This window comes from Amblyomma mixtum, chromosome 1, assembly GCF_055824585.1.
Source record: "Amblyomma mixtum isolate Tamu chromosome 1, ASM5582458v1, whole genome shotgun sequence".
Lineage (NCBI taxonomy): Eukaryota > Metazoa > Arthropoda > Arachnida > Ixodida > Ixodidae > Amblyomma > Amblyomma mixtum.
Genome location: NC_143012.1, coordinates 324,965,286 through 324,979,122, shown reverse-complemented (window position 1 = coordinate 324,979,122; position 13,837 = coordinate 324,965,286). Strand labels below are relative to the sequence as shown.

General features: G+C 51.0%; 1 protein-coding gene across 1 annotated transcript in view; it reads left to right on the top strand.

The window, feature by feature from the left end:
• Positions 1-13,837, top strand: part of LOC149372775 (uncharacterized) — a 127,508-nt gene that overhangs the window by 67,097 nt on the left and 46,574 nt on the right. The window contains exon 2 of the mRNA XM_089567319.1: positions 10,138-10,477. Within this exon, the coding sequence (XP_089423445.1) occupies positions 10,138-10,477 (340 nt within the window). The remainder of the gene's footprint in view (positions 1-10,137; positions 10,478-13,837) is intronic.

The following is a 13,837-nucleotide window of genomic DNA, read 5'->3' as shown; positions in this document are numbered from 1 at the left end:
AGAGAAAGGACGCAGTGAAGTTTCAGCGTAACCGGGGGAAGACCGGAAACTAACGTCCCCGCTGCTTCCGGTCTCGCATGACGCGGTCGGTGAACGCGACGCTGGTTCCGGGCGCGCGCTTGCGCGCTACTGCGGCCATTCGTCCACCCGCTTCCGCCAATTGTCGGCGGAGGGACGAGCGCTCGGCGCAGAACATGCATGGTGCAACGCGAACGTCCCGGCAGTCGCCGCCCGAGCAGACACTACGCGGCTATCTCGGAGCAGCTCGGGCCGATTTCGGCCCGGAGACGCGCCGAGCGCGAACGTTCGCTCCCCGTTTGCTTCTTGCTCCTCGACGCGGTGTCCACATCAGTTTCGCTTTCGTGCAGTTGCTGGCGCAGAGTGCATGTTTGCGTGCCTATGCGTGTCGCTGCGAGAGAATGGTGGAGGCAAGGATGCACGAGTATGGGTGAGGGTTGCACGGCACAGAGCGGCATTGAATGGGAGCACCGGCTGGCAAGTTCTGACCAGCAAGAAACCAATGGACGGGCGCGTTGCGGCGCCATATCCGCCGCGGAAGCTTCCGGCCGAAACGTCGGAAATGGAGCCGGGTTCCCGGTTGCGCGTGTGTTTTTGGTGGGACGCGACACGTAGGGCGGGATGAAGGCTTTTCGCGTGTAGCCGTTGGCGTCGACACTTTTGGAAATAGCGGTATGCGCCAAACAGTGAATATCGGTTGCGCAAGAACGGGAACGCCTGCCGGCACGATGAGAAGTGAATATTCACGCAGAGAAGGCACTAACAGCAGCGGTGGGTGTTTTCGGCGAGGAGAACAGTACCGTCTTTCATTCCGTACTCTATGCCCAGTCACTAATAGAAAAGAGCGGAGGAGTAATTATTAAAGACGAGTGTTCCATTATTATGAATAAATTGTCTATAAGAATTTCATTACTGTAATATCGCTTAAGTGTATACCTTTCAAAGCGAGAGACAATGGTGAACGGAGAGGCAGGGAGGTTAACTAGGCGACGCCCAGTATGCTACCCTACGCGTGGAAAGGGGAACGGAGGAAGAGTTAGAAAGGGAAGAGAGGTTGGTTGGTTTGGTTGGTTTATGGGGTTTAGCGTCCCAAAGCGACTAAGGCTATGAGAGACGCCGTAGTGGAGGGCTCCGGAAATTTAGACCACCTGGGGTTGAAGACGAATTTTTCAAAAGCTGGAACATAAGATCAATATAGTAGACATTTTAAGTGTTTGATTTCAGTCAAGTGACCCAATCTTTAACGATTTTTAGTGACTCAATAAGTTATATGCGAAACTGCGGCTGCTTTTGGTTTGGTTTATTGGTGTTTAAGGTCCCAAAGCGACTCAAGCTATGAGGGACGCTGTAGTGAAGGTCTCCGGAAATTTCGACCACCTGGGGTTCTTTAACCTGCAATGACATCCCACAGTACACGGGCCTCTAAAATTTCGCCTCCATCGAAATTCAGCCGCCGCGGCCGGGATCGAACCCGCGTCTTTCGGACCAGCAGCCGAGCGCCGTAACCACTGAGCCACCTTTGAGTAAAATGAATTAATACTGACCACGAACCGTCATTCCTTGGCAAGTCAAGAAAAAGGAGCTACGTAATCACCACCCTGTTTCAAGGCATTCAGCTGGACATGCGCTGCCTCTTGTCTGTACTTGCTCAGAGGTATGATTTATGGCCATTATCAATTTAAACGATATGCCGGGCAAAGTTTTGTCCAGTCGCCAGTATTGTTTTTGACAGTGATGTACAGCAGTTTCTTATCAATGGTGCATATAATTGAAGAACTGGCCGTCGGTTCGAGCTTAACAAGTATACATGTATCGAGAAAACCTCGAAAAGAGAAAACGAGGTGTCATATCGCACTCGGTTCGGCGGAGCTCAGACAACTCAAGCTCTACTTAAGTTACCGATTTACCACCGTCTATGCGACCGGCTACCGCTGCTGCGACCGGCAACACATTGGAGCAAACGAGGACATAGAGACCTGCAGAGCTATAATCGTGTGGTAATTTTTGTCACACGCGTTGGCGTTGAGCGACGAGTAAACCGGGAGAAAGAAAGACGCTTAGCAAACAAGCAAGCAAACAAACAAAAACGAAAATGATTAGCATAATTTTGAAAATCCGCGGAGCAAAAAAGAGTCAGCGATTGCTCTTCCGCTTCCGCTCTTTAAAATGTGATCCCTTAAAGGCATGTCTTGGTCACGTGATCAGAGACTGGCAACCTGGGGAGCTCTCGCATACCGGCAACCACACCTGGATAGGTGAAGTTTTAAATAGCATGGGAATAACAGCAGTTTTCAGTTGCTACATACGACGGTGCCTTTGGCATCATCTGGTCCTGCAGTAGTCCCTAATATAACAGTGATAAACTCATAATAAATGAAGACAGTGTTCAGTGAACAGGCTTCTGAGGCTACATTAAGCAGCTTTTTCAGTCTGGTAAATGACCCACTCCCGCTATATTCCCGTCTAATTCCTTCCATACGTCTTCAGCTTCACTCGAAGGATTCTCGCTTCACTATCTCAGCCGCTCTTCATAGGCCGGAAAGAAGCTTCAACGCCTCCGCTATGCTGCAGTCGAAGTCGTTAGACTGCCTCGTTCGAGTAAGCATGTCGTCCAGCGACGGGGCGCGGCTAATAGCGCCAACACACAGCCCTACCGCGCTCATGCACAAACTGGCACAAACAGGCACCCGCAAGAGCGCTCGGCGTCGCTTCTTTTTTTCTTCGTCTCTCACTCTTCGATTCTCATTTGGCAAGAAGGCCGGCCTAGTGTGGTGCAGCTCCGTCTACTCTTATGTACACTCGCCGGCATACACTACGAGGAGTCGCAGTTAATTTCCAAGAGTGAGCTTAAAGCCGGAGAAACACGCGCACTCGTCCTCGCTTTCGTCGATGCTCGGCCGCACAACCGCCGCCACTGCACGCTCCCCTCTTTTTGCCCTCGTTCTCCCTTCGATCCCCTCCCTTCCCGCCAACCAGGGGAGGAGGGGAGTCCGCAACGTGCACGCGCCGCTCTTTCACTGTCTTAATATGCTCCGTGTACTCCTTTTCTCCCCTTCTGACTCGCCTCAGTCTCTTTTACATTTGCACATGCATTTAGCTGGCTTCCCTTTTTCGAGCCGATTCGGGTTGTACGAGGTGTCCGTCTTCGCTGCGGACTCCTGCAGGGAACCCTGCCGAAGTGAAAGGGAAATTCATAGAAGCGAAGGGGACGAGGAGAAGAGGAGAGCGCCGATATAAAAGAAAGAGAATCAAGGAGAGAAACGGGGCCCGAGAGGGCATTAATAACAAGAACAAACAAGGCGGTCGGCTGTGAAGGCGAAAGGTGCAAAACAAGGGCTGAAAAGGAAAGAAACGGGAAGGGCGTCAGACCACTCCAAATCAATCGCTCAAATTCCTGGCACCATTGGGGCGAAAAAAATAATAATAAAGACGCTGCTTGCATCGGCTCAGGGGAGAGGGAGGTGGGAAAAATATCGGCTCTCGTAGGCTCCTGGAACAGACGAGAATTGGGAGAGAAGGCGTAAAATTATAAACCGGGAGTGAACGATGAAGAAAAGCAAACAAAAAAAAAGAAATACATGGCTCGTGCAAGCTCGCGCTCGTGTGCGTGTGTGTAACAAGGGTTTTCATATCTCGCGCTACAACTCCTCTCCTTTCCTCCTCCTTTCTTTCCCTCTTTGTCTTCCCTCCCCTGCCTCCCCGGCACGGAGCTCGAGAAACTTCAGGGTGCGACGAGGCGCAATCATCTTAAGTAGCTTTTCTGAAATTGCGTAGACCCCCCACCCCCGCACACCCAGGCCTTTGCGTGGCCTCTTTCTCTTCGAGGGATCTCGTCCACTTGGCGTGCATGAGCTTTCCCTCTTCTTTCCCGTTTCTGTCTCGTTCCTTTTTCCCAACCGTTCTCTTCTGCTGTTACGCCCTTTTCTCCGTACCACCTTCATCTTCTCTTAGCGGCTTGTTTCCTTCATCGCAGGGGAAGCCAAATAACGCGATGTCGGGTCGACCGACGGCCGCCAACCACCACTACTGTTGGCGGCCTGCCATCCGACCTGTGGTGCGCGTATGCGGTGCTTAAGCGCAGAGCATTTCCGCCGCCAGCGCAAGAAGGGTGCTATGCATGAAGTGGTCGTTTGCCAAGTGGTGTCGCTGACGTCAGGTCCTGTTCGTGTGCGCCGTTACAAGAGCAGCAGCACGGAACACTAAGTGGTCCCGTCTCCGCTTCTGGAAGCGTTACACAAAAGGTCGCCTCGTATTCGTACACTCAAAGATGACTGCGGACCGTAAAGCGAAAGTGAGAACGCCACTTCTTTGCTCTGTTTTCTTATTTTTTCTTGTGTACCTTTTACTGCGGGTTCAGCGGAGAGCGCCTTATACGAGTCTGGTCATAACGGGGAACGCGCGTGGCCTGCTCCGACGCTGGGGCATGGGTCGGCCGGCGTTGAGGCGTCAGCGTCTGTTTTACGGACGGTTGTTTTCCTTAAGTGGTGGCGGCAATCTGTTCCAGCGCCAGGCGGTGGCCCCCTTGACGACTGTCGTTAGGAGTCACGCTTCTCGATAAGCGAGGCGCGTAAAAACGCAGGCAGAAAGGATGTGCGACAAATAAAACGAGCGCATGTAAACAATGAGTGCGTAGGCATTCTGAACATGTGCGCCACTTAGGCCGTGTTTATATTTCTGCCTACTCTCTTTCCGTCAAGGTTCGCTAAGAAAAAGCTGCGATGCTGCTTTAGGTATGTTGGCAGTTATGCCACTATAAAAGGGGGGATAAAAATCCACGAATCGTCACTTTGGATAAGCTGGGGTGCGCGAATCTTATTGGCAAGAGTTTACTGTTTCTTATCCTTTTAAGAAGTTTGCATTTAGCTTACTCAGCTGCAGTAAGAATTATTCAAGGGTCCTTAAACAGTTTAACGCGGCGCTGAAAGTTCCAGTCTATGAATTTACACGCAAGAATTTTTAATTCCAAGCCGGAGAATTAAAGTGACGTGGAAAATAAACGTATCGTAAGAAACGTAAGGAATGAAGTTTCTTTGAAAAAATACGCAGCACGCAATTTCAGGTATGAAGAGACCACTGCAAGCTTAGTGCTGATAGCGAAGAAGCCATTAAGGCTTCTTGATAGGGAGAGTTAACTCCTCCTCCTTGAAAAGTTAACTTTATTTTTACAAATATAAAGTTATCGTATACCAACATCGCATCAGTGAGGGGAGTTTTTAGGAGGGTTCGCCAGGGTCGCTTCCTTGAGCATGAACTTCCGTTATGTACACATTAGCCAGACCAACTTGTGAGTGTTCTCACGTGACAGCTCCTTCGTACCTAATGTAGCTCCGTATGAGCGGCCACTCCAGCTGCTTCGCATTCGGTCTTATGGCCAACGATGGCGGCGTATGGCGGTTACTTTTAGTCCGAGGAATGTCTGCGTGAGCTTCTGAACATCGAGACGCCCAGCAAGATTCCCGTCGTCATATCTCATACTCAAATTACACGCACATGCAGGAAATTAGTGTGTTTTTTTTTGTCACTTAAAACTTAACTTAATATCTGATACAAGAACTACTGGTCAACTCTTTAGGTACTTTGTTGTTTGTGTCTTAGTAATGACAGCTTTACAAATGTGAGCGTGTCTATATGATTGAGGGAAAGACCGAAACTGAATGATGTGACAGGCATTTCCCCAACATTGGCCGACTTTTTCGTTCATGAACACGTTTAGCTCTAGCGCTTTACTTCGAGGGGACCAGTGAACGACAAAATAAATCGATGATTTCTTGACTCGTTCAAAAACGCCGCGGGTCCTGTCAGCGAAGAGCTCTCAGTGCGGCATTTCTCTCTCTCTCTCCTAGCTCCAGTTCCGCGATCATTAGCTTATCTGTTCTTCTGCCCCATCCGCGACGCACAGCCGGCAACAACCGTTCATCACCAGCATGGTGGTTCATCCAGAAGCACCGTGGCTGAATATCACCAGTGTTCATCCCGCCTCTTATTCTTCTTCCGTCCACTCGGAGAATCAAGAGGCACCACTCTTGGATTCATGAGTGAAACTGGGGAAGCCCGCGGCTGGCCGCGCGAGCCAGCAAAACTAGAGGCAGTGGCGATAAAGACTTGTACAGGCTAGCTCTCTTCCTCTCAACCGGGACAACGGCACACAGAGGCGTCGGGACGGCAGTGTCCGGCGTATCTGGACTTTCGTCCGGGAGCCGGCAGCGGAGACAGGTGACGACGCGCGCCACTGATCGCCAGCCCTTATCGCAACGATAGCGCACGAGCCGCGGAAACCGCGCGTCGGTCAGTCTCTTCCGCCTCGAGAAGAGGGATGATAGAGAAGCACCAAAAACAAGCGGAACAAAAATGCCACTCAGTAAAAATGTCTCAGAAGGAAGAGACGGCGCCCCTGCAGCTCTTTTGCAGGGTCCCCACCATCGAGTCCCGGCAGCATCATTACGAACCCCTCCTCCCTTTCTCCCCTCGTCGATGTCGTCCCCAAAACGTGGTCTTTACAAGACCCACACCTTCTTGCCACTCGCGCACCATAATGGTGCTGCCCGCGCCACGCTATCTGTGGTTTATTCATGATTGCTCTTGGTCCGGCCGCAGCGGCTGTCTTATCGTGCGGACGAGCTCCGCTCTTGGTCTTCTTCATTTCCGGAGAATCGCCTCCACCGCGGCTTTCGGTGTCTCCATCCTCCTCTTCCTGCTCTTCTGGCGCGCCCAAAGCTTCTCTCCCTCCGTGACGTCGCCCCCTCGTTGAAATTTAATGAACCTCCCGAACGTCGGCGCTCTTCAACGCCCTCTCTCCTCTCCCCTCGCGTGTCGCCGCCACCGCGATAAGCGGCGAAGCCTAACGGCGCAACCAATACAAGGCGGGCGTACAGGCACTGCCGCTCTGCCTGCTATAAGAGCATATCGGGCGCGCATAAGCCGCGAATCGCTCGCAAAAGCGTAACGGATGCTTTCAGGCCACCTTTGCTTCCAGCCTCGACCGCATTAGCTTTTCGTTCTTTTTATTTCCTAGTGCTTATTTGATCTTTCTCTGTGTTTGGGGCTCAGATACGTCGTCAAGTAGTAGACACGAGCCTACGCTTAGTGCTAGCAGTAATATACGGTCAGACGAGCCGCTTACTTCATCACGCCTTGCAAAAAAAAAAAAACGCAAAATTTAGCAAAAGAGCACGACGCCTTTGTCGACGTTGCCACGAGAGCGATGACGGCGACGGTGGCAGTAGTGGCGGAGGTGGTGTCGGTATCTCTGCGCCAACGGTGTTCACGCTTGGACGAATGATAGATTGGTGCCTCCTGAAAGAAGAGCCCGAAAAAGTGCCACGAGCGGCGGTGAAAATGTTTAGCGCATGTCCTTCCTCCCGTCGCCGCGTTTCACGCCCGAAACGCTCCCTCGTTTTTCCCGCGTCTCCACTGCGCCACGCCCCTTTCCCTTTCCTCCTAGTTCGCTACCGCCTCCACGCCGCCCTGATTGTCCTGTTCGCCTTTCCCTAAACGCACACTGCGCAGGCCCGTTTCTCTCAAAATGTAGGCTTAACCCTGCGAGATACGCCCATCAGGAACTTCGCGCTGCCACGTCTAACCGCGAAAAACTGCACCAAAAGCAGGAAGTACCGCCACGAAGCAAATGCTGCGGAATCGCTGTAAAAGAAGCTGTGGGCGGTTGCCTTTCCGCGTGGAAAATAAACCATTTTTCTCTCCAACTTCTGTGGCAAAAGTAGCCTTTTCGCGTGTGGAAATTGTTCGTGAAGTCATTTGCGCGCAACTTTCTCGACGGTAGCAGCTTTCTTATCGCGCGAGTAATATCTGGTAGTTAAGTTGACAAGCATCGTGTTCGAAGTCCTGCCTCACACAGACGCTTAATCATGGCTTACATCATTCTCGCGCTTGGTTTCTGAGGATCAAATATATCCCGTGTGCGCATAAGAACCTTGTAAACTGGTGTTTGGCTTCGGTAGGAGTCCTTTCTAACTCACAGCAACTTGGTAGTTCCTTTCTTTATTTTTTCCTTCCTTTCTTCGAACCATGCAGATAAAGCGGTGCCCGTTACCGCACAGCTTTAAAAATTAATTCCCCAGAATATTCTGCATCGCGTAGCTCCCACCTCGTCCTCACCTCAACGTACCTTGGACTTAAAAGCGGTTTTTTTTAATGTCTTCGATAACAGCACATTTTTTTTATTATTAGCAGGGACGAATGGCCTCAGCGTCGCTTAAACCTCACATCGAATCAGTGCTAAAAGTAAAAAACGGTTTGGTTTGGGGGTTTAACGCCCCAAAGGGACTCAGGCTATGAGGGACACCGTGGTGGAGGGATCCGGATAATTTACACTCCAGGTGGTTCGTTTACGTGCACTGACATCGCACAGTACACGGGCCTCTAGCATTTCGCCGCCATCGTAGTGAGACCACCGCGGCCAGGATCGAATCCGGGTTCGAGGAGCACATAACGCTTAAAGTGCTTACGGTGGTAGTTGTCGCTGTTTTCGGCACCAAAGTACGAAGAACGTTTGAAGCTGTGAAGAAATGCAATCCCACGTAAAGACCATTTGCTGCAACCTTCAGACTATTTATGTGAGAAGCATTGCTAGCCTCATATCTCATGTCGAAAACGTGGGAAGCCGTGTACAAGGTACACCGAGGCGACCCTGTCTTGCGAAAGATGCGGTGCCATCAAGGTTCCCGACTGGCCTGCACACCTGTCGAAAGTCAGGAAGGAATGGAAAGGCCTGCCGAGATGCACGATATTCCGGTGCCAAAACAAAACAAAACGTCATGTTCTTTACGAGCCGCTCGGCGGCCCTGAAGAGGAGGCGACAACTCAGGACCCGTCTACGGATGAAGTGTCACCGAAAATTTTATTTTCTAGCTCTTAGGGCTGCCATGGACTCGAACTAGATAGAGTCAGAAGCGTGTACTTTTCGAGAGCTGAGCGCATCAAAGTTGTCCACTTGACAGCCCCGCCAATCCCGTCTCCTCCAGTCGTGTCGACAAGGATCGTAGACGTCTTTGAGGATATGAGAATGACGGTTGTTGTCCTGGGAAGGCAAATCTCACTAGATGATTTCAGCTGCCAATTAGCTGATACACGAAGCGCCGAAAATGTGGCCGCTTGTGGATGATGCTGTTGTGTGTCGTGTTGGACTAAATGCCCTGAATATTTATCGGTTTGACGGGTTGATTAATTACGGATGGCAGGTCATTACAGGCATCCACTTTCTATCGGCCTGGTGGCAAGAGAATTGTTTGAATTCTTCATGTTTCGCGCATGCTACATAACCTGAAGGCCACGAGAACGACTGGTAAGCACTGAGAATTATCCGAAAATGAGCATTTGTTTTTTAGGCTATTTACTCATTGCGGCTAAACTTTGTATTTAAACTAGTTGTTCTCATTGCCTCTCAATGTATACTTCCCCAATAGTGCAATATTTTCTGGCCAACGTCTATTGTTGCAAAATTTACTTCGCCGTTTCCAACTTCAGTTGCAGTCGTATGGCGCCATCTGGCAGAGCGACGAAAACTGCAAGGGGTTTTGTGCAACATGCGGAGCGCTCGTTGAGGCACCTTTCTATTCTTACACCGTGACCTGGAGTCTCACAGCGTCTTGGGAGGTTGAGCAGTTATTTCCGCTTCAAAGCACGACGCTCAATTGAAACTTGTTTGCGGGCTGGAGTAAAAGCACGCGCGCACACGCAGTCTTCAGCTTGACTTGGACGGCATCTGGGCAATATATGCTCGGTCGAAGTTGACGATAGATGAAGTATTGCCTACTTTCAGAGTTTGAACTCCGGAACATAAATGCTGCTCTTATGTGAAGTTCCCGGCCAGATTTGGTGGTATGCGGTTATGTGACAAAAAAAAAAAAATACTGCTACGCTCTCTCCATGCCAAGTCAGCTGATAAAGCGGATAAAGCATGTATGCCCCGTCATGCTCCTGCAGTGAACTGTTCCGCTTCAATGAACTGGTCTGCCTTACAACGAAGAACGATTAATTTTTTTTTTAACACCTAACTCGCATGCCGTAAACGTTCGCCCATGAATGCACAGTGGAATAAAAAGGCTACACGATACCCCAAGGCAGCATAGATGTTCACACCCCCGCATTTTTCTGGTAACGCAGGGCCCAAGAAGATGAAGACGACCGGCTCTTCTCGACGGGGCGCCGCCGGGGGCGGGGGAGGAGGTGGGGTGGGAACAGGTGGCAACGGCGGCGCCTCCAACCACCTCGGTCAAGGTGGGCCCGGGGTGGGCCCTCACCCGGCCATGTCCGGCTCTCTGCCGGGTCCCGAGTGCGCGGGCTGCCAGAAGCCCATCCGCGAGCGGTTCCTGCTCAAGGCGCTGGACCAGCTGTGGCACGAGGACTGCCTCAAGTGCGCCTGCTGCGACTGCCGCCTCGGGGAGGTGGGCTCCACGCTCTTCACCAAGGCCAACCTCATACTCTGCAAGAGGGACTACCTCAGGTAAGCACCGCCTCAGGGGCGCAGTGCCGCCTTTTCAGAGCTCCGCAAGTCTGCTCCTTATGTTTTGCATCCTTTTATGGAACACCTCCGGCCGCCGATCACGCGTAGCTCTTGTCTGCGCATCCTTGCAGAGGGAATGTGCGAGAGCACAGAGGGAAAAGTCAAAATTATGGTTCTTTAAAACAGCGCAAAAGACAGGGACACAGATAGAAAGGACACACACAGCGCTCAAAATTAGTTTTGAGGAAATTTAAGGCGCAGTAATTGTCTCATTTCTCGGTGGACACCTCAACCGCGCCGTGAGGGAGCACCGGAGTGAGTGAGAGGATGGGTGAGAGCACAGGAAATGGAAAGCGTGGCGGTAGCTGGGACGAGAGGGAAACTCTCAGTGCCTACGCGCTGCCTGCGCACTATATAAGCGAATGTCACGGGAAGTTGAAAAAGTAATAACCTGCGCAGTGCGCACATGCAGCACGGTTCACCCTGATCTTAGTGGATTACGCGACAGTGGAGCCCACTTTTGAAGAAACTGATGGTCATGCGGATGGTGTTTGTCGTATCCGATGTTCGTAGTAGGTTGACTCCGTATTACAGTAAAAAATACTAAGCCCGCCAAAAGTGGCGTTCATTCCTTCAAAGCTGCCTCGTTGCTTTAAGCTGCGCTTTCCAGGCTCTCCAGGACACTCATGTTCTTCTCGCCGAGACCCTTGCTGCGAAAAATGAGCTTTAGGGACGTAATATAACTATTTGTGGTTGAAGCGTGCACGGCAACCTGTTGCATGCCGGGAATAATAATCAGATTCCCAGCGGTAGGGAGTGCTACTACTTTGGGTGCAACGTCTTCGTCAGAGCACGGCTCTGCATTGTTATCCACACGAACGTAGCCATTCGATGCCACATCCGGCCAACTGCCCATCAACTGTTCATTGCCACTAATCTAAATGTGTGGGGTCATCTTTGTCTTCGACAGCGTGCTCTATCGTTTCTCGGCCCATGCAGAGACATAAGCGGCGCATCCACTGTATCGTGAAGTTGACCGGAGTGACGAACGGCACAGTCAGGGAACAACAACTGCCAAGGTTTATTACGGTACATGCATATATAGGGCCGTGGGGAGAGAAGGCAAGGTTAAGAAGAGAGGAGGCAGTGCAGCACGTTGCACATGAGCTGGTGATAACAAACAGGCACCGGCACTGATATGATACATCCCCCTCCATTTAACAAGAATCAGCCGTTCGTGATCTGTTGAAAGTTCTTGTCATAGCCTAAACGCATGGGCTGCCTTGTGGGTCGCGTGGACCGCCTTGGCAGGGGAGGCTGTGCCGTCGGAGAAGTGGCTGTGGGATCCTGAGGTGATGAGATGACACGCTGATGCTGGGCTCCGGTCGGTAGGTCGTCAACAGAGTCACTGTCGTCCGATGAGCATGAAGCGAATCGCTCCCTTGTTGCGAGCAGATGCTGCCGGTTGCGCCTCAAGATGCTTTCGCCGGTTTTAACGCGATAGGATCGCGGACCGGCAGGTGATATCACTTTGGCTTTTCTTTCCCATCAGGACCCTTTCATCCGTACAACGTCACCTTCTGCAAGGTATGGCAGGTTGCGGCTGTTCTGGCTCGACTGCTTGTGCTTGCTGACCTGGATTATCAGCTGCGGGCGGAAGTCGGGCAATGGGGTGCGAAGACTCCTTCCTTGAAGCAGCTCTGCAGGCGACCGGCCGTCTTCGAATGGACTCGTCCTGTAATTTAATACACCAAGCCAAAAATCTTTCACTTGTCTTCTTAAGAAGACTTTTAATCACCTGTACGCCCTTTTCAGCAAGACCATTTGAGCGCGGAAACTGTGGGCTGGATGTAGTATGATGGAAGTCATACAGTTTCGAAAAACTTGTAAACTCGCGGTTAGAAAATTGAGGTCCATTATCGGTGCAAAGTTCAGCTGGGATGCCATATCTTGAAAACATTGCACTGAGCTTTTCAATGACTGTACTCGCACTCAGATTATAGAGCTTCTCTACAGCCGGGAAATTTGACATTGCGTCATAAGCGCACAAATAGTACTTTCCTCCGTACTGAAATATATCAGCACCAACACGCTGCCAAGCTTGATTCGGCGTTGAACGAAGAATTAGTGGTTCTGCTGGCTGACTAAGCGTACTTTCTGCAGATTCCGCATTTTTGGTTCAATGCTTCTATGTCAGAGTTCATCCCAGGCCAGTAAACCAGTTGCCTAGCTCTTGCTTTGCTCTTGGCTATACCGACGTGCCCTGCATGAATGCGCTGCAATATCTCGGCACGCATGCTTGTGGGAATTATGACCCTGGTGCCCTTCATGAGTACGCCGTTCACAACTGATAGCTCCGGCGCGATAGGCTTAAAACACCCGTCTATAGGCCCGCCTGTCGAAATGCTCTGTATCACACCCTGCAGATAGGGATCCGCCGATGTCTCGCGCACAAGGCGCGTCATTGTTCTTTCACTCACGGTAGACGATAGTACATTGATGGTGTGCACTTCGACATCATCCTTATCCACAGCCACGACATCAGCAGGGAGTGGCGACCTTGACAGCATATCGGCGAGCTCCATCTGTTTGCCAGGAACATACGATAACACGTAGTTGTATTTCAAAAGCCGCAAAAAGAAACGCTGCACTCTAGGCGGCATGTCACCAATCGCTTTCTTAGCGATATCCATCAGCGGCCGGTGGTCACTTTCTAAAGATATCGGAAGGCCATACACCAAAATGATGGAATTTTTCACAACCAGTGACAAGGGCAAGTGCTTCTTTCTCGATTTGCGAATATCGTTGCTCGGCTTCTGTCAGGACTCGAGATGCATATGCTACTGGTCGAAAGGTAGCACCATGACGCTGCAACAGGGCTGAGCCCATGCCAGCTTGCGATGCATCTGACGTCACTTTCGTTTCCTTTATTGGGTCGAATATTGCCAGAAGAGGTGCTTGGGTCAATGCTTTGCAAATGTCCTGCCAGTCCTCATGATTTTCTGTCCACTCAAACAGCGCATTCTGCTTGATAAGGGACCGCAACGCTGTCGTCTGCTGAGCTAGTGCTGGTAGGTATTTGCTAAAGTAGTTCACAACGCCAAGTATTCTCTGCACCGCTTGTTTATCTTTCGGTTTTGGCATTTCTAGAAGGCTCTTCACGAGAGTGTGGTTTGGTCTTATGCCTTTGCTGCTAATAATGTCGCCCAAGAATGCAATTTCTTCAACGCCAAACTGACATTTTGCCTTGTTGAAGGTCAGTCCTGCTCCTTCAGCCACGCTTAGGACGGCATGCAGCCGTTCGTCATGCTCTGCCCTAGTTGTACCCCAAATTAGAACATTGTCGACGTACACTCGCAC